The sequence below is a fragment of the Trichomycterus rosablanca genome, chromosome 26 (assembly GCF_030014385.1).
Source record: "Trichomycterus rosablanca isolate fTriRos1 chromosome 26, fTriRos1.hap1, whole genome shotgun sequence".
Classification (NCBI taxonomy): domain Eukaryota; kingdom Metazoa; phylum Chordata; class Actinopteri; order Siluriformes; family Trichomycteridae; genus Trichomycterus; species Trichomycterus rosablanca.
Window position 1 is genome coordinate 4,669,155 of NC_086013.1, and position 21,107 is coordinate 4,690,261.

At 44.5% G+C, this 21,107-nt stretch overlaps 1 protein-coding gene across 5 annotated transcripts in view; it reads left to right on the forward strand.

The window, feature by feature from the left end:
- Positions 1–18,467, forward strand: part of abr (ABR activator of RhoGEF and GTPase) — a 117,245-nt gene extending 98,778 nt beyond the window's left edge. For 4 of the 5 annotated variants that reach the window (XM_062988581.1, XM_062988582.1, XM_062988584.1 and 1 more), the window contains exons 17-23: positions 10,903–10,962; positions 11,056–11,165; positions 12,040–12,179; positions 14,108–14,242; positions 14,417–14,522; positions 15,331–15,481; positions 17,635–18,467. In XM_062988581.1, coding sequence (XP_062844651.1) covers positions 10,903–10,962; positions 11,056–11,165; positions 12,040–12,179; positions 14,108–14,242; positions 14,417–14,522; positions 15,331–15,481; positions 17,635–17,724 — 792 coding nt within the window. In that variant the 3' untranslated portion in view covers positions 17,725–18,467. Of the gene's footprint in view, positions 1–140; positions 537–10,902; positions 10,963–11,055; positions 11,166–12,039; positions 12,180–14,107; positions 14,243–14,416; positions 14,523–15,330; positions 15,482–17,634 lie in introns of those variants that run through there. The other variant, XM_062988585.1, reaches the window with a different exon arrangement.
- The last annotated feature ends 2,640 nt before the right edge of the window (positions 18,468–21,107 follow it).

The following is a 21,107-nucleotide window of genomic DNA, read 5'->3' on the forward strand; positions in this document are numbered from 1 at the left end:
GTGATCCCTGCCAAGCTGCCAAGGTAACTCGTCGACTTTCCCTCCTCCCCTCGTCCCTCATCCCTCATCCCTCGTTTCTTTCCCCTTCCTCCTCCTCCTTCCTCTCTCTCTCTCTCCCCCTCTCTCACCATCTCTCTCGGTGCATTCGCAAGACCGGGAATCAGATCGCAAGCACAGAGTAGCTGGAAGGACCAAAGGGATGCAGGCTCTTCGGATCTTTACCTTGTTTTTATCCTTCCGTTCCGTCCCGCTCAGTTCTTCAGATCTTGTCTTGATTTGAGAGCTCGATTGTTGGATTCACACTCTAGAGGACTACTACCCGGTTTAGGACTTTAGCTCCGGAGCGCGTTCGAGACACAGCCATCGGGATGACCGAGATGGTGGTGACCGACTGTAACCTGAACTCGGTGTGCGAGCGCTTGGAGGAGCGCTGCTGCGTGGACGAGCCTCCTGCCACCAAGAGTCCATCAAGAGTCCACTCCAACACGGGGGCTAAGCTCTGGGGACGCGTCCGCAGCAAACTCCTGCGCCAAAAGGTCCTGCTCTGTCCTTTCTGTCTTTTGTTTTTGGTCTCAGGTTGGAATTGTAGACGGGTTCTTGTTCTTGGTTTTATTGTTCTGCTGTTGTGCTCTCGTGTGCCGTCTGTTTGTGGCTTGTCTCGTTTTCCCATCTTTCGCTTCTGGCATGTGATCTGATATCCTAATTCTTTCCCTGTCCTTTTATTTTTAAGAACTCTGCAGACTCAAGTTACTTCTTCCGGTTCCCTTTAATCTTTTGCTTTCTTTTTCCATCTTTACTCCGGCACTCTTTCTTCTTTTGGCTTTGATCTCTCAACTCTGTCATGTGTCATAGTGCTTGTTTTTGAGAGTCGGACTGGTTATGACAGTCACTTAAAAGCTCAGAACACACTGTCTGATAACGATCACTTTTATAAACACAGTGCTATAGACAAACACCTGTTTCTGTCAGTGCCCGGGTAAGGACAGCGGTGCTGAAAGCAGGCGTACCGGCTGCTGTCCCGATTCATTTGGTTCCTGCTACGTCTCCAGTTTGAGCTCTGGATTTAATTGAGAAATTTTTTTTCAGGGTATCTGCACCCTTGTTTCTACACACACTGTCCATTTTATCAGCTCCACTTACCATATAGAAGCACTTTGTAGTTCTACAATTACAATTAAAAAACCTTTTTAACCTGCTTTCACCCTGTTCTTCAATGGTCAGGACCCCCACAGAGCAGGTATTATTTAGGTGGTGGATCATTCTCAGCACTGCAGTGACACTGACACTGGTGGTGTGTTTTTAAATACCGTGTCCACTCACTGTCCACTCTGTTAGACACTCCTACCTAGTTGGCCCACCTTGTAGATGTAAAGTCAGAGACGATCGCTCATCTATTGCTGCTGTTTGAGTCGGTCATCTTCTAGACCTTCATCAGTGGACGCTGCCCACTGGGCGCTGTTGGATGGATGTTTTTGGTTGGTGGACTATTCTCAGTCCAGCAGTGACAGTGAGGTGTTTATAAACTCCAGCAGCGCTGCTGTGTCTTATCCACTCATACCAGCACAACACACACTAACACACCACCACCATGCCAGTGTCACTGCTGTGCTAAGAATGATCCACCACCCAAATAATACCTACTCTGTGGTGGTCCTGTGGAGGTCCTGACCATTGAAGAACAGCATGAAAGGGGGCTAACAAAGCATGCAGAGAAACAGATGGACTACAGTCAGTAATTGTAGAACTACAAAGTGCTTCTATATGGTAAGTGGAGCTAAGTGGAACTGTGTTAAGTGACAATGATTTTCCAAAATAATCCCAAGCCTATAATCACATACATCCAGCAGCGGTTTCCACCCTTGACCTTTACGCATTGAGATTTCCCCCAACTCCATGAATCTTTTCATGATTTTATGAACAGTAGATGGTAAAAGCCCTCATCCCTTTCCAATCTTACACCCAATCCTTTGCTCTTGCTAAACTGCTAACTGTGGAACCTTCTCAGGAACCCAGGAACCCAGTTGAGGAACCCCTCAAAGCGTAATTTGCCCCTTAACGGGCTCAAACCCAGCTTTGACAGTGTGTTATCATGCTGTAAACACACGTCACCACTGGATCAAGTCAAGACTGGATCCAGATTGCTGAGTCAGGCATCGATCTGCTTCGCCCCACTGACCCAGAGCTTATGGTGCAGGAAGGGATTATGGGAGAATTCTCAATATCTGCACCACCTGATTGTTAGACTGTTCATTACAGCCTGCTTTGGTCAGCACTTGATCCGATCTGGTTCCATGTAGTGTTAATGTGATGCATGTTGTATCGATTGGCTCTTCCGTGTAGAGCACGTACTCATGGGTAATCAGTATATTCTCTCACATCTGTAGGTAACTGTGGCTGTCCTTGTGTAGTGCTTATTGTTTTGTTCACACTAAAACTAAATGCTAGTGTAATAAACCTGATTTATAGACAAGACAAGCTTCTCAAGTGGCCTTCAGGTGTGTGGTTATTGGGTGGTAGTGTTCAGAGAGCGGACCAGTGACCTACCAGGACAGATAAAAGCTTTAACTCTGTTGTTATGAAATATTTGTGTTTGAGGGATATATACAGTATGTTGCTGCATCCTAAATTACATACCAAACCTTCTCAATTTCACCCTCAGAAACACAAACCCTTTTTACTCACTCATTCCTCGGTCTTTTACCCTTGGGGGAATGTCTCAATCCCTGTTGAACACTTATCACCCTTTGCACATTTTAAAGAGCTTTTTTTCCCCTCAAATGCCCGTCCACCCCTAATGCTCCCTTTAACAGCAGACATAAATCTTTCATGGCTGCGCTAAGGGCTTAGCGCTCCCTCACGTACGTGCCCGTGGCAAGGCATCTTTGATTGGGGTAATTACAGTGGCTGGGGGTTTTGACCCAATATCCCACTGGCCTGGTTTTAAATGCAACCCCCCGCTGGGTGTCGGGCATGCTTCTTCTGAACGGTCAAAGGTCACTATAGTTCATGTTGGCACGTTCATTACAAAGGGTGTTTTTTTTTATCATGCTGGCAATACGTTACACTCGATTTAATGGTTATTAAAGGATAACCAGCGGATGTCCATTAGGGATAAGCATTAGCATCTTTAAAGAGACGTGGCAAATTGTTGTGTCAGGATGTCTAGATTTGCAATTTATTAATTTTAATAAGATATACATTTTAACATTTCAGTGTATAATTATATATAAAACGTTTGGTTAATTAGCAGCAAATCAGAATGCAGACAGGACTCGGGTTAGGTAATGTGTTCAAATCCAAAATTAGCAAGTGGAAAACCTTTGTTACACTAGGCTAATACCCACTTGTTTAATTAATACACTTAATTAAATATAGTTAATTAACGAAATTGGTGGTAATCTGGTCCCACTATGGTTTACAATGTCTAACGTAAAGGCTCCACAAGGGGGCGTTCATGTACAAGTTTATTTTGCGACCAATTTTGTTTGGGCTTGCGACCTACCCAAGGGGTTTGACAAACCCTGTCCTAGATGGCAGAATCGTTGAGTTCAGGTGTCCATAAAGACATGGTTTGACCGGTTTAGCATGGAGGAACTCTAGTGGCCTGCAAAGAACTCCTTTGGGATGAATCAGAATGTCGAGACAGGTGGCAAATGCTTTTTTGAGTGCACTGAATGAGCACAGACACTTTCCTGTGAATAGCCTTCTCAATATAGTGGAGGTTGTGGCACCCCCAAGGGAAGGGAGCCATGCTGTATCAATGGTGAGGTGTCCAGATACTTTTGGCCACATAGTGTATAAATACATAAGGACAGATTCAACATTTTCATTTTTTAAATGATTCAGGGGCACTTGGGTGTGTAGCGGGCTAACATGCCAACCCACAACCACTGGGATCTGATTTCGAATCCCAGCTGTACTATCGGCCGGCCAGGAGCCTAGACAGACAATGTCCAAGGCTGTGTCTGTCGGGAGGTAGGGTCGAACGGATTCCTACTGCTCCAATTCAAGCCTCTGCTGGCTGCATAGAGACTGCCAGTAATGTAGAGCTCGCGTGAACCCATCTCTGCCAAGGTGAAAAGAAGCGGTTGGCAACTTGGCCAACATTTCCAGGCATAAAGAGATCTTATCAGTCATAGACAAAATATCTACAAAAATACCCAGTAGTCATCGGTGGTTTTGGTCCTGGCGATAGTGGTGATGATGATGTGAGCTGGTGTGAGTCAACAGGAGTTAGACTTCCTGTCTGATGACTGGGAGTTTCCTGGAAGAGGACCAGACTGGACTGTCTGATTTAAATACGGGCCTCTAAAGACCTAAGGCAGTGGTAGCTCTACTGGACTACTGATCAAAAGGTTGCCGGGTCGAGTCCCATTACTGCCAAGTAGCCACTGTTGGGCCTCATCCAGTCAGAATAGTGCTCGCCAAGTTTTTTTGGGGTTGCCAAGTTAACCCGCTAGTCAGGTAGATAACAGCGATTAGATAACCAGAGAAAATCCAGTTCACCCTTCGTATGGGCAGATACAGATATGAACTCTGCTTCTTCTTTGTGGTGCCACGTGGCCAGATGCTCCAGAAACATGCTCCAGAACACGTGTTTGTGCCATTCCAGACACACGTGTGTATGAGTGTGTGTGTGTGCTTGGTGGCAGCTGCCGCCATGCATAAGTGCGCCATCTCGGCAGATTCCTTAATGCTAAGACAGCTGAGACCTAATAGAGGGCGGAACTAAGCCAAACACACTTTCATTGCAAATTCTGTGTCCAAAAAACACAGCCACTGGAACAGTATTAGTGTACAGTGATAGTCTTGTGCATAGAGCTTTGAGTTTAATCAGAAGCGTGTGTGTTTAAATCCCAACTGCCACTGTTAGGTCCCTGAGCAAGGCCCTACAATTGCTTGGGCAAATTACATTGACCTTTTCAGCATTTAGCAAACACCTTTAACCAATGAGATTTACATTACAGTTACAGTAAACAGTCTGAGCAATTGAGGATTAAGGGCCTTGCTCAAGGGCCCAACCTGGCAGCCCAACCTGGCAGGGGTGGGGCTTGAACCAGCAACCTTATGATTACTTTATCCAAAGAGACTTACATTACAGTATACAGTCTCAGCAATTGAGGGTTAAGGGCCTTGCTCAAGGGCCCAACCTGGCAGTGGTGGGGCTTGAACCAGCAACCTTATGAATACTGGTCCAGTACAATATCCACTAGTCTATGGCTTGCACTGGGCAAATTAGTTCTGTTTTCTTACAATCACAAATCAGAAAAAGTTGGGACAGTATCTTACATTGACCCCAAGGTAAAAACAGCTGGGCTGGCCGGGTACAGTTGGCCTTGCCTGAGAGAGGAAAGGTTGGATAGGGTTTGCCGCTGCATGAGTAGTGGAGGATACATATAGGGTCTGTCCGAAAACCTAGTGATCTCTCTACATAAACGCATTTTACGTCATCTTACGCACTCCTGAGAAGAAGGCATGTCTAAATTCTTAGATGCCTTAAAATGCTGCCTACTGAGGTGCCCTAATTCGGAACCATAATCTGACTGAATGAACAAGGGTGCATCTCATGCTTTCTTAAAGGGGAAGGCCTTATTTGTTGGGAGGGAGGGAGGTGGAGATGGAGGGAGATGTTAGCTGGCATACTAGCGGGTTGTGCCCCCTCAGCCTATTGGTTTGAATGGCCTGAGGCTAACTGTGTTAGCTTAGTAAGCAAAACTACGTTGATGTAATTGGCGTAATCGCTGTCTAAGTAGTGCATCTGAATAACCTGCATTATAGGTTCGATGTCTTATTAGAATCCTCTCTACTTAGGCAGCTGCCTAGGTAGGCAGTGGGCAGCAGGCAGCAAGGCGGCTAACTAGGTTTTCGGACTGACCCCTAGTGTACAGCGGGACTATCTGTACTCTTTTCCAGTCGTTAGAGTGCTAGTCTCTGGGCAAGAGCAGCTCTCCTTGGAAAGTGAGTGGGCGCTGCAAGCGGCAAAGGAATTGCTGTAGGGAATTGGAAATGACTAGATTGGGAGAAGGGGGGTGCAAAGTTTTGATGGGCGTCTACATACATTTGTGTGTGTTTGAAGTCTTGCTTTGTTGTTAATTGGAGGTGGTGATTGATAAGAGCATTTAGCGTCAGGTGTCATGAAATAAACATTCTGGTTCACTTTGATTAAGACACTGTCTAATGAGGACTTTTACTCTGTGTGTGTGTGTGCGTGTGTGAAAGGAATGAATGCATAATGAGGTCAGTGTAACATAAGTTTGGTGTGCATAACATCCATCAGCGGCATCACAGCAGGCCAGAGCTTAGCTCGGCATCTCCATGTTGTGTTCCTTACCTTATTAGACCAAGGGGACGGTGTGTGTGTGTGTGTGTGGTGGGTTTGGGGGGGGGTAGTCTTTGCCAAAATAAAGAACAGAAACCTAAAAATGCTGAGACTTGGACTCCACAAGACGATTTAAGGTGTCCTGGGGTATCTGGTATGTTGCAAAGTGGATGGTCCTAGAGTGAATCCTGGTGCCATGTCTTCCCTGGGTTAGTGATACACATCCTGGACCATCCACATGATCTACGAGGAATTTGGAGTCCAGTTGCTTCAGAGATAAGTAGGTGCTTCCAAGGGTGGATGGTAGTTAGCATGGGCACTTTGACTGGTCAACTATACATCCTGATGCACAGAAGGGTTGGTTGCAACGTAGCTCTTCTGTTGGTCTGTATTAGACGCCATAGCGTTCTTGTTCTCTGGCATTAATGAGTCTTTGGCCGCCCAGCACTCTGTCGGTGTGCTGCTCCAGAGATAAGGGTTGGATGCACCTAGCTCCTCTGTTGATCCGTATTAGATGTCCAAGCATTCATCATTCTCTGGCATTAATGAGTCTTTGGCGCCCAGCACCTTGTCTGCGGTTTGTGGTTTGTTCCTTCTTGGACCGCTCACCTCCTAAGGATCCCTTGGCGTTTCAGAGATGCTTCAACAAGGTCATCTGGCCCTTAGCATGTGGTCAGATCTTTACCTCAGGGTGGTCATTATGTTTTGCCTTATCTGTGTGTGTGTGTAGTGTTTATAATTTAGTCATTGCCAGTCGTAATGACGTGTAAGTTATAAGACACCTAGACATGTGTTGTACAAGATAAGCTCTAAGTAGGTGGCATTTGGCCCTGAGCCAAGCCTTCCACATGCCTGCATTAGAGCCCACAATGACACTCATATACACCGACCAACTGCACCTGGTACTGCCCTGCCACGTGTGGGGTTGAGGCAACTTCTGTATGTGTGTGATTTCTGCAGGTCACAGTGTTCCTGAAGACACACCGCATTCTGTTTTTTCCCTGCCATGACCACACACACACACACACACACACACACACACACACACACTCAGGCAAGGGCTGGCGTAGTCAGAGAACACTGTGTTCCTGCTCCGCTCTATGCTGGCAGAACAAAGTGAAAAAGACAGAATAGAGAAGAGGAACTCGAATAGCTTTCGTCTACTAAGTCCAACACCTGCTCTCTTTGCAGTCTGCTCATTCAACTGGTCATTCTTTCTTAGTGACCACATCATTCTTATAAGGGTCAGCAAACACTGGGTGCAGGGCAATCACAGGGCATAACACATTTACTTATTCCCTTACTGATTGGCATTTTTTGATAGGAAAGATAAGAGGAAACCAGAGTTCCCCAAACTCTCTTGACAGGTGGCACTACAAAAAAACAATACGTTTCTGTGGGTACATTTAGTCCCAGACCTTGTCCCAAATTGTCCTATTTTGAGGAAAGAAGTGCACTATAGTATTCTGACACCATTCCACCTGCTAGAGGCGAAGTCTCACAGAGAGCCGTAAGGCATACGACTGAGTCGCATACCACTACCTGTGAACTTCTGTTTCTCTTGCAGAAGTGGCAGTTGCAGGAATGATTCCCTTCAACCAGCCCCTATCAGACACAGCCAATTCTGTGGTCTAAGTGTGTCTAGGTGCCCGGCTGGTCGATAGCACAGCTGAGATAAGAAGTCTCTTTGACCCTTGAGAGAGATTTTGATTTTGAGAGAAATTACAGGGCAGGATTAGGGTAATGTAAGGGAACTGGACTAGTAATCGAAAAGTTGCTGGTTCAAGCCCCACCCTGCCAGGTTGCCACTGTTGGGCCCTTGAGCAAGGTCCATAAGCCTCAATTGCCCAGACAATATACAGTCACAGTACTGTAAGTTGTTTTGTAAACATAAAGGAATGAAATGTAATGTAAATCCCTTATATCCACAGTGGTCAAACTTGTATTCCAGACGCCATTCATTCTTCCATCTGTCCACCTCCTTTTGTTTAAGCATCGCTTTGAGGATTTACCCAAAGGGTAGCATTTTCCATGCACCGTCCTCTATCGGGAACGCTGTATAAATAAATAGAGGCTGCACAGTTTGTGGTTTTATATCTCTTGAGAAAGCTGCGTTCCCACATGCAAAGAATGGCGCATTCTTGCTGGAGTTGTGTAATAAGGGGTTGGAAGATGCACGGCCATACTTGGGTCGAACGTATAAAGAAGTATGTCTTTCTACGAGGCCGGTCATTTAGCTCCATTTGTTGTCCTCTGGGTAATGATTTTATGGAGGGTTAGAGGCATCTTGGTGAAGTTAGTTTTGTTACTCCTGTTATTATAGTGCCATATGGGGCTTTTCGGCGCTGGGGCAATCATAGCTTTCGAGTGCCAAGTTCTAGCTTGCCTCTCTGAATGTTATGAGCTGGTTCTTTATTCGAAAACACTACAATTCCCACGAGGCTCAGGAAACGTTAATCACCACGTCCGTGCTGCCAAATAACATGCTGCAATATCAGCCTGGTTTCCCAATGGGACAATAATGTAAATGCCATGACAATTACTTGATTATAATCTTGCTACAAGCATGTTGTACAAAAAACAATGTCGGTAATGATGACTACACTAAGGGAAACTTGCTCCTGCACTTAACTAGGAAGGTGGATATATTCCACTAGATTTGGAACAAGGCCGGATAGTGTTGGATTTCCTGACAACATCTTTTTCGTTTCTCCAGAGTCTTGGTTGTGTATTTTACACCATTCCATTTGATGCTCCGCATTGCACATTGGATTATGTTCGGCAATATTAGGATTGTGTTCGGCTGCTTGGCTATGGAACCTCAGTCTGTGAACCTTACTTGTTTCTTGTACTGATGTTGCTTCCTGAGGCCGTTTGGAACTCTGGACTTAAGGGCCTTGCTTAAGAACCCAACAGTGGCAACTTAACAGTGCAAATTCTCTAGAACATCACTATTATTTACAAATTAGTCCTCCTCCATCATACTTTACAGCTTTGAACTTTGGTAGCCAACTAAATCTGACGTCTACCAAACCCGTATCAGTGTGTCATAGTGACGGATTTTCCACTTGCGCTTCCACGGAGTCTAAGGGTTGGGTACTTTACACCATTCCAGTCGATGCTTGGCATTACACGTGTTGATCTTAGGCTTTACTCTAATAACTCCGATTTACTCTGGTTTTCGAATCTGATCTGGTGTCATTCGAAATGGGCTTCCTCGCTCGACTACTGATCTGGTTTGATTGACATGCTCGTTTCGAACGAGGACCGGTCCCCAGTGGGTTCCTTCCAATCATCCATCAGGCCCGAGACACGCTCTGCATGAGCAGCATGGGAAACGAGTCTGGAAGAATGGCCGAATTCCTGACCATGTGTGTGATGCTTCTTTCTCTCAGAGAGTTGATGCTAATGGACACATGCTAACAACGGACACATACTAATGGACCCATGTGAAAATAAATTCGTTTTTTTAATGCGTGGACATGTTTTGTAGTTGGATGAGAAGATTGTGGACATCTGAAGGTTGCTTGTAGGTGAATTTCTTGACCAAATGAGAATGGAATCATGCACGTATCTGGATCAAGTAAATTTGACCTCCGTTTAGGCAGCTTTCACTTATTCACATATACGAGCGCCTTCATAGTCAGCAATAAGAAGGAAAAAAATAAAAAGGAGTAAAAATAGTTCGCTTCCCATGGATTTGTCCCTATTTTTGTCGTTTATGTCCACTGGGAATCCCCATGCTGAACATAAACAGTAAATACTGTCTTTTTTTATTGAAAAATAACAAAGCTCCAAAATTGTGCTGGCTTTTACTAGCAGTGTACCAAAAGTATGTGGATACCTGACCATGAGCTTGTTGGACATTTTAACACCATTAATATGGAGATGCCCAGTCTAACTTCTGCGAAGACTTCATCAAGTTTCATTTCATCCCACAGATGCCTGTGCAGGCCATTGGTCAAACCATATCTTTATGGACGTCATTTTGTGCAAGGAAGCAGACTAAAACGGGAAAGCGTCCATCCTAAACTGTTAACTGCAAAGTTAAAAGTCTATTTATTGTCAACATTTAGGAGGGGGTGTCTACGTATTTTTGACCATGTAGTGCATACGCATATGGCTGCCTTAATTCTGCAGCAAAGTAACCATAAAAGTTTGCCATGTCCCGATCTGATAGCATACTTATCATTTGATTGTGGATTCTAGGAGTTGAAGGCATCCTTTGGCTTCCTCTAGATGGAACTCTATCCAGAGATTTGACAATCGGCCATGCCTGAAGGAGGGAGGTCGACAGGGTTTCTCACTGCCGCTGCTATTGTGGCCTCTGCTGGCTGGAAAGGGGTTAAAATTCTCCAAAGTGACTTGCAATTGTGGCCGAACACTCAGGTGCCCAAGTGGCTACTTGGAAGTAGTGGAGCTTGAACTAGTAGCCCACTAGTGGCCTTCCAATCAACAATCCAGTACAGTATATGTACTCAAATGTCTGATGTTTACTAGTTCTGTTTGTTTGGGTTTTTTCCAGTGAAAGCGCTTCATTTCAAATCCCAAACACTCAAACTCTATTTTTTTTCCTTTTTCAGCTGGACCCACAGACCGTACAGTCCAAGAACTGGCACGTGGACGTGATCGAGATGAACGGGGTAAGCAGCAATCATTGAACCAGAAATTTTCACTTTCCAAAGCAGTCCTTTAATCCAGAAGTGACTCTTGCTTGATCTGCTTGTCTCCTTTAGATTAAAGTGGAGTTCTCGATGAAGTTCACGAGTCGGGACCTGAGCTTGAAGAGGACACCTTCGAAGAAGCAAAGCGGGGTGTTTGGCGTCAAAATCAACGTAGTGACCAAGTAGGCACCCTTAATGTTATTAATCCAGTAATTATCCCTTAGACCTGGGCACTCCAGCAATATTAGTCTTAATCTTGTTAGTTATTGTTCCTGTTGATTGATTGATGGATTACAGGGACTCACACCCTCCTAAGTCCCAGGCTTTCTTGACCAACATCAATGCCAAGCCACACAAATACAGGGCACAAATTCCCACATATATCAAAGGTCTTGTGAGATGCCTTCTCAGAAACACATCCGGCTCAAAACCTTCCAGCTCATTGTGTTTTGATGGCTTTTAATGGGATTTTAAGCTGGAGACTGACAAGCCCACAAGGAACATTCCAGAACTGGTTCTCTAACCAAGCTTTTGTATTTGGAAGTGTGCCTTGCTTGCCTTGGAGGTATTCTTCTGGTCATGGCCTCGTCTCCCTGAACTCTGAAGGTGGATCCAAATTCCTTCTGGTGCATTCCAGTCGATCGTTCCTGCTCTTCTTTGTCAAGAGTGGAGTCCAACCATGAAGTCCTTGGTTGTTAAGGGGTCTTCTTATGGTTGCCTTGATAGGGTCATCCTGTAGGTCTTTTGATGAGCTTGCAAAGGCCTCTGGATGCGATTGGGCATTCTCATACAACCAGGCAGGATTGCTGCTACACAGTAAGTTTGGAACTTCTAGTAAGCTCTCCCAATGGGGATTTAGGAAAGTTCCAGGTCTTGGAAACCTTCTTATACCCAGATAGATACATTATTCATCCTGGGGGAAATTTAGGACACAAGTCTACGACAGCTCCTTAGTTCTCACCCGTGGGGTTACCTGAACCCCAAATTGAGAACCACTGCTTGCCACGGTGTAATTCAACTTCTAATTCTGTTTGTGTTTGTGCGTCCACCTGTCAGGCGCGAGCGCTCCAAGGTGCCTTATATCGTACGTCAGTGTATCGAGGAGGTGGAGAAGAGAGGGATCGACGAGGTGGGAATCTACCGCATCTCCGGTGTAGCCACTGACATTCAGGCGCTCAAGGCAGCGTTTGATACCAGTAAGTCGTCATCACATAAGCTCTGTGGTCTCACAGTGGGTGGAACTTGACATAAAGTTAGCGATAATAAAGCCCACCTATGTACAGGGAGGATATGATTGGTCAATTTGCCGTCTATTAAAATTGGTCCCTTTGTACATTTAAGCTGGACCACCAATCACCAACATTATTTCCCCCAACAGCAGAGGGAGACAAAGTGGCTTCTTTGATTTAACCCTTCACATTCTACCCCAAATTGAATAGCCATGTATGAAGGATTTATCTGCTTAGCTTTGTATTTGTTTAAAAGTTGATTAAATTCTGATTAGACCATCTCTAAGGGTGTAAAGCATTTTACGTGGCCCACGACCACCTAAGGCGGCTTTTCAACAAGTGACGTTTAGGAATATTACTAGGAATGTAACGATGCACCACACGACATCGTTTATCAAAAAATCGATTCACACGTGTGACGATTCAAATCGGTTTACATGTATAATGAATCGATATTCACTTTAAACAGCAGAGGGCACTGGCGCTGTTCACCTCGCCTGGTTGACGTCACTACAGGGTTGCCAGGTTCTGAATTTTCCTGCCAAATTTCCAGCTTGTGTTTATTAGGCCGTGTCTGTGGTAAAAAGTACAATATAAATATACAGCAAAAATTTTGCATTTTCACACCAAACATGGAGCTAATAATGCTAAATTTGGCTTCCAAGAAAGACAACAAATTGTCCAAGACTTAAAAGACAGACTGCCGCCCATTGACGGCCACCATAATGCAGATGTGGCCCTCGGTCAAAATGAGTTTGATACTCCTGGTGTAGAGGGTCATCATCAATTCATATGTTACACATTACATGTTTATGTGTAAATCTGGCAACCCTCTTTTCTTCAGTGTTTTTATTTAGTCTTGTTACCCTCTTCCTCCTCAAGGATTCACTCGTTCCTGTAAACATGTCTAAAAGTAGCAGAGTTGTGGGAAAGGGCAGAGAGAGGACTGACCCTCTCCAGCTGGCTTAAAACACACACACACACACACACACACACACACAGCTCAGAATTACAGTTTGATAACATTTCTGTACTGTTATATACTGTTCTAATATGCTGTCAATGAGCTCTGACCTCTAACCAGCAAGACATGGACTTCACAAGAGATCTTAAGGTGGCATCTTAAGGTGGTATCTGATGGACCTTACTTGGTTAGCAATATGCTCGTCCCCCTGCCATCCACGTGATCTATTAGAAACTAAGATTCGTTAGGCCATCAACCTTTTTCCATTGCTTTAATGTCCAGTAGCCTGTAAGCCCATTGTGGGTTCTTTTGGCAGTGGACAGTAGTTAATACGGTCACTCTGACTGGCCAGTGACTATGCAGCCCCTTACACAGAAGGATTTGATGCACCGCTATTAAGATGATCTGCATCATAGACGCCTTAGCTTTCATGTACTCTGGCATTGAAGAGTCTTGGCCACCCAACAACCTGTCCACACTTTGTGGTTTGTCCTTGCCCAGACTCACCATGGCTGCCTTTAAGCACCCCTTGCTGTTTTGGAGGGCATTCCGATGTTTAGGAAAGGCCTTTTTCTGGTCCAGCATGGTCCGAGTTCATATGTGGATCAGGCTTGCGCATGGAGAGTCACACACTGATCCCATTATCCCTCGTCTCTGTGTAGGCACCATCAATCAGCCAGCAGAGGCTGTAATTGCATCAGTTGTGAGGAATCCCCTTCGGAATCCCCTCAATACAAACGAGCCATTTATTGTTCGTGTCAGGCGCCCAGCCGGACCTTCCTGATTAGCGTCAGGTCCTGACCTCACCAATGTCTTTGATTAACCAGACAGAGAGCAATTATATTAATGTCCATCAAGCTCATGGTCAGGTGTCCACATACTTTTGGCCATGTAATGTTTAATGATTGTGGTTTTCTCTCTTTCCACTCAGATACGAAAGACATTCTGGTGATGCTGAGCGATATGGACATCAACGCCATTGCCGGCACGCTGAAGCTCTACTTCAGAGAACTGCCCGAGCCCCTCCTGACTGACCGCCTCTACCCCGCCTTCATGGAGGGCATCGGTATGACTTTCCATCAGTCATGATACACTTACATAATGGAATTTAGCAGATGCCTTTATCCAAGTAGTGTGTATACCCTATGTACAGTATACAGGGCCTTGCTCAAGGACCCAACCGCAAGCAAAGGCTGGTAATTTTAAACTGGGTGTCCATTTTTTTTGTCCTGTCTTACAGCGCTGTCTGACCCCGCAGCCAAGGAGAACTGCATGATGCACCTGCTGCGCTCCTTACCTGACCCTAACCTCATCACCTTCCTCACCTTGCTTGAGCACCTAAAGAGGTAAACACACACACACACACACACTATATGGCCAAAAATATTGGGACACCCCTTCTAATGACGGAAGCATATAATTTCCTTTACATTATTGTTTTCTTCTAAGTGTGATGCAACAGTTTAGGGAAGGCCCTATCCTGATCCAGCATGACTGCACCCCTGTGCACTAAACAGCTCTGGAATGAACCGGAACGTCCCAGGCTTTCCTGATCAACGTCCATGCCAAGCCACGCAAATACAGGGCACAAATTCCCACAGACATACTCCAAAGTCTTGTGAGATGCCTTCTCAGAAATGGCATGTCCAGCAAGCTCACATTTAGGTGTCCTAATACTTTTGGCAATATACTCACTCACTCGCTCACTTTCTTGACCGCTTATCCAATTAGGGTCACAGGGGTGCTGGAGCCTATCCCAGCTTTTCAATGGGCGCAAGGCACACAGTAACACCCTGGACGGTGGCGCCAGACACACACACACAGTCACCTATAGGGCAATTCAGTGTCTCCAGTTAACCTGACTGCATGTTTTTGGACTGTGGGAGGAAACAGGAGCGCCCGGAAGAAAACCACACAGACACAGGGATTCGCCCCGCCTGGGGATCGAACCCAGGACCTTCTTGCTGTGAGGCGACAGTGCTACCCACCGAGCCCTTATATTAGATTATTTGTCTCTTTGTCATTTACTTAATACCTCATTCATGATGTTAAATATGACCCGAACCCAAACTACTAGACCAGACCCACTGCAACCCTGACCAGGATATAGCGGTGGTAAAACAATTAATACATTAATGTTCTGTTTTTTTGCAGGGTGGCGGAAAAAGAGCCGGTGAATAAAATGTCGCTGCACAACCTGGCCACCGTCTTCGGCCCCACGCTGCTCAGACCGTCCGAAACCGAAATCAACAAACCCCACATCACGCTCGCCTCCGATATCTGGTCCCACGACGTCATGGCTCAGGTAAACTAGTGACTTACAATTGTGAGGGTTAAGGGCCTTGTTCAGGGGCCCAACTTGGCAGTGGTGGGGCTTGAACTAGGAACCTTCTGATCACTAGTCATAGTAGACCACCGAGACACCACTGCCCTTAACAGATATAGGGGTTTTCTTATGTGTGTGTGTGTGTGTATGTGTGTGTTGCCTGATGGACCTGTGATCTAAGCAGCTAGAACAGCCCCTCCTCTGAGAAGTCTTCTCACAAGACTTTGAAGTATGTCTGTGGGAATTTGTGCCCGTTCAGTCAAAAGAAGACAGCATACAGTTTGTATGGCTGGGCGCTGATGTTGGTCAAGTAAGCCTGAACTGATGTTCAGTTGGGTTGAGGTCAAGGCTTTTCTTCATGTCTTTATATTCCTTGCTGGAACAGGAATGGGCCTTCCCTAAACTGTTGTTGCAAAGTACCATATGAAGAAGCATATAATTTCCTTCATATAATTGATAACTGATTGACCGGTTAGTCACTAAATGCTAACATGGTGAATCACTGATGTTACATTATAATTACTTTTATTATGCATTATACATCAGCGCTATCAGCCGATCAGCCATCTACACTGACATGATTGGCTATGCCTGGAGGAGACATGGGCCAAACGGTTAGCCAGTGTCGGGTGCACTTGACAGTACGCTCGCAGTGCCAGTCCCAAGCCCAGATAAAAACAGCAGGGTTGTTTAAGGAAGGGTATCTATAAAACTGTGCCGGATCAGGTATGCGGATCAGAATGATCCAGTGTGCGACCGCTAAACAGGGGGGTAGCCAAAAAAAATAAGGGGGTAGAAGGGGAAGCACTGTATGTAGTTTCTACTATTCAAGTATTTCAAGATTGCGTTTTTCCGCCACCTGGTGGTTGACTTGTGTACTGCAACATAAAACGATCGCACTCGGTACATCAATATACATTATACTGCCAAAAGTATATGGACAACGGCTATATAAAATGATATCCTTCCAGCTGTGTGGCAACAGTTTGGGGAAGGCCCATTCCTGTTTTAGCCTGACGAGAGCTCACTGATCGTGAGCCAGTGCCTGATCTCATAGATGCTATGGCACAAATTCCCACAGGCACACTTTAAAATCTCGTGGAAAGGCTTACAAAAAAAGTGGAAAAGTCGGACCACCACCATATTAATGCCCATGTTTTATCCTGGTCAGGGTCACGGTGGGTCCGATTCATTGGGCGAAATGCAGCAAACACTCGGATAGGTCGTCCATCACATGACACACACACACACACACACTTTTCTATTAGCTCCAATTGGCCTGCTGGCATGTCTTTGGACTTGTGGGAGGAAACCAGAGCAACTGGAGGAAACCCACACGGACACAGGGAGAACATGCAAACTCAACACAGGAAGGACGTAAAGAGAGACGTGCGCTTTATGTAGTTTCTACTATACAAGGATTTTAAGTGCGTTTTTCTGCCACCTCGTGGTTGACTTGTGTACTGCAACATGAGCGGCTCGTATTAACTGAAACGATCGCGCTCAGTACAGCAATATAAAGTATACTGCCAAAAGTATATGGACACCGGGTATGTAAAATCATATCCTTCCAGCTGTGTGGCAACAGTTTGGCCCATTACTGTTTTAGCAGGACTATGCAGTGGCCTGCACTATCAAGCACCTTCAGAATAAACTGGACCACTGATCGTGAGCCAGTGCCTGATCTCATAGATGCTATGGCACAAATTCCCACAGGCACACTTTAAAATCTTGTGGAAAGACGTTAGCCACAGAGTAGGACTGACACCATATTAATGGACAATTTCTAGCAGCTTCAATTGGCCTGGCTGCATGTCTTTGGACTTGTGGGAGGAACCCGGAGCACCTGGAGGAAACCCACACGGACACAGGGAGAACATGCAAACTCGACACAGGAAGGACGTAAAGAGAGATGTGCCCTTTATGTAGTTTCTAGTATACAAGGATTTTAAGTGCGTTTTTCTGCCACCTAGTGGTTCTTTTCTGTACTGCAACATAAAACTATCACGCTCAGGACAGCAATATACAGTACATTATACTGCCAAAAGTATATGGACACGCCCATCATCATATTAATGGATTAATAACCATGCGATGCGCTAACTCCATCGTTCTGTGTCTTCCATCCACAGGTGCAGGTCTTACTGTACTACCTACAGCACCCTCCCATCTCCTTTGCCGAACTAAAGAGGAACACACTCTATTTCTCAACGGACGTTTAACCCCGAGAGACACTCCCACCGTTCATTCTAAACACCATTTACTCGCTGTACAGGATTTTCCCATCATGCCGCAGGAAACACGGAGCACGGAGCACAGACGTCACGCTGGAAAGAGAGCCGAGCTCCTGGAGGATGTTTCCTGTCCAGGACACGTGCTAGTTCGGCGACGTTTGCACTTGACGTTCCCTGTGATTCATCCCATCTGCATTTTTAAAACTACGTCTACTACTACCAGCTCTTCTGATTTTGCTTTTTGCACATCTCTACAGAGCTGTGTGTGTGTGTGTGTGTGTGTGAGTGTGTGTGTATCGAGGCTTTGATAGGAGCTCGGATAAATAGAGCGCAGACGTTTCCTGACCATTCCAGGGTCGAAATCCTTCTCCTTATTTATTATAAATATATTCTTGGTGTGTGTCTGTACAGTCCGTTTCATTTTTGTCAACATTTTTAGCTTCGATTTGTTTATTAAACTGTAAAAATGACAAACGCAAACTGAACGTCGTCCAATCGTCCTTGATGATTTTTTGAAATGCCGTCATTCGATTCTCTTTTGTACCGAAATAAATCGTGGGATTAAATCTACTGATGTTCTGATGTGCTTCGATGGGAGTGTTTGCTCTGGCTTGAGCCGGTGTGATCCGGACGGTGTGTGTACGGCCTCACGTTGCATGCACTCTGCTTGTTGATCAAAATGCAAAGGTGAATTTAATCCAGGCTTCTGTTCCCCCCCCTTTTTTTTTTTTTACTCCATCATGGGTTAAAAACATGGACTTTTCTGCCGAGAAGCCAGTCACATGACCTATAACACATCACTGTTTCATACTACGTACCCTTTCTTTGATATTTTTAATAGAAGAAGATCTGAGAGGAAATCATACACACATACTTTACTTTCCTTGTACAAATATTCCATTATTCTGTATTATTAACGAGGGTAAATGTTGTGACCTTTTTTCCTTTGTTTTTTTAATAAAATGAATAAAAGTGTACAGTAAGCACAGTTAAAACTCGTCGTCCTTTGTTTACAAGTCTGCCAGTATGCTAATCCAGTCTTTCTCAACCTTTTTTCAGTCACGGCACCCTTTAAAAGTATTCAAAATCTCGAGTCACCCCAGTCTAAAATGTATTAAAAAACTTACACTCTGCATCCCCAGGACTGCTAACACACAAAAACACTACAGGGAAGAGACGTACTGTGGTTGCATTGCATTAAGCTTCAGAAAAATCCTCTCTTGTGAAGAGATGAGCCTGTGTTTGTTTCTGCTTTAAAACATACGCACCATGAACCAATCAGATTTAACATCATTAAACAAGTTTATAGTTTATTTCTCAATTATTTGTCATCATACCACTAGCACTGCTCATCGTCTGCATGGTTTCTCTGTAGCTCGGTTACGGCTCTTAAACTCGAACTCAAAAGAAGCTTTATTGGCATGACATTCGTATTGCCAAAGCTCAGTTACAGAGAAATAATAAAAATAACAATAAAAAAGAACAAATATATACAAAACAGTTACTTGTGCAAAAATATAAAATAGAATAAAACATTAATAAAAAACGGTGCAAAATAACAATTAAAATTATAATATTTACATTAATGAGCTCTCTCTCACACACACACACAAACTGATTCTTATTACTACCTCATTCATGTAAATATTATAATTTTTATTGTTATTATTTTGCACTGTTTCTATTAATATTTTATTCTATTTTATATTTTTTGCACATGTAACTGTTCTGTATATTTTTGTTCTTTCTTATTGTTATTTGTAATATTTCTCTGTAACTTGCTTTGGCATTACGAATGTCCTTATTTGTCATGCCAATAAAGCTTCTTTTGAGTTTGAGAGTTTGAGTGTCGGTGTGTGTGTGTGTGTGTCGCTTGCTCTCTCCACGATACTGAAAGTGATTTGAATTTCGACAATTAACAGCTCTTATTATGACTGATTAATTCCCTCTACTGATGGAAGCAGAATGGTTGAATTACAGCCAATAAGAAATATATACTGTATATATATACAGTATATACTGTATATAGAGTGGGGCCAAAAAGTATTTAGTCAGCCATTGATTGTGCAGGTTCTCCTACTTAGAAAGATGAGAGAGGTCTGTAATTTTCATCATAGGTACACTTCAACTATGAGAGACAAAATGAGAAAAAAAATCCAGGAAATCACATTGTAGGATTTTTAAAGAATTTATTTGTAAATTATGGTGGAAAATAAGTATTTGGTCAATAACAAAAGTTCAACTCAATACTTTGTAACATAACCTTTGTTGGCAATGACAGAGGTGAAACGTTTCCTGTAAGTCTTCACCAGGTTTGCACACACTGTAGCTGCTATTTTGGCCCATTCCTCCATGCAGATCTCCTCTAGAGCAGTGATGTTTTGGGGCTGTCGCTGGGCAACACGGACTCCACAAATTTTCTATGGGGTTGAGGTCTGGAGACTGGCTAGGCCACTCCAGGACCTTGAAATGCTTTTTACGGAGCCACTCCTTCGTTGCCCGAGCGGTGTGTTTGGGATCATTGTCATGCTGGAAGACCCAGCCACGTTCCATCTTCAATGCTCTCACTGATGGAAGGAGGTTTTGGCTTAAAATCTCACGATACATGGCCCCGTTCATTCTTCCCTTAACACGGATCAGTCGTCCTGTCCCCTTTGCAGAAAAACAAAACAATTGCATGACCCATGCTTCACAGTAGGTATGGTGTTCTTGGGTTTTTCTTCTTCCTCCAAACACGACGAGTTGAGTTTTTACCAGAAAGTTCAATTTTGGTTTCATCTGGCCACATGATATTCTCCCAATCCTCTTCTGGATCATCCATATGCTCTCTGGCAAACTTCAGACGGACCTGGACATGTACTGGCTTAAGCAGGGGGACACGAATGGCACTGCAGGATTTGAGTCCCTCTCGGCGTAGTGTGTTTACTGATGGTAGCCTTTGTTACTTTGGTCCCAGCTCTCTGCAGATCATTCATCAGGTCCCTCCGTGTAGTTCTGGGATTTTTGCTCACCGTTCTCATGATCATTTTGACCCCACGGGATGAGATCTTGACCCCAAGGGAGATTATCAATGGTCTTGTATGTCTTCCATTTTCTTACGATTGCTCCCACAGTTGATTTATTCACACCAACCTGCTTGCCTGTTGTAGATTCACTCTTCCCAGCCTGGTGCAGGTCTACAATTTTCTTCCTGGTGTCCTTTGACAGCTCTTTGGTCTTGGCCATGGTTGAGTTTGGAGGCTGTTTGAGGCTGTGGACAGATAATGAGGTCAAACAGGTGCCATTAATACAGGTAACGAGTGGAGGACAGAAGAGCTTCTTAAAGAATAAGTTACAGGTCTGTGAGAGCCAGAAATCTTGCTTGTTTGTTA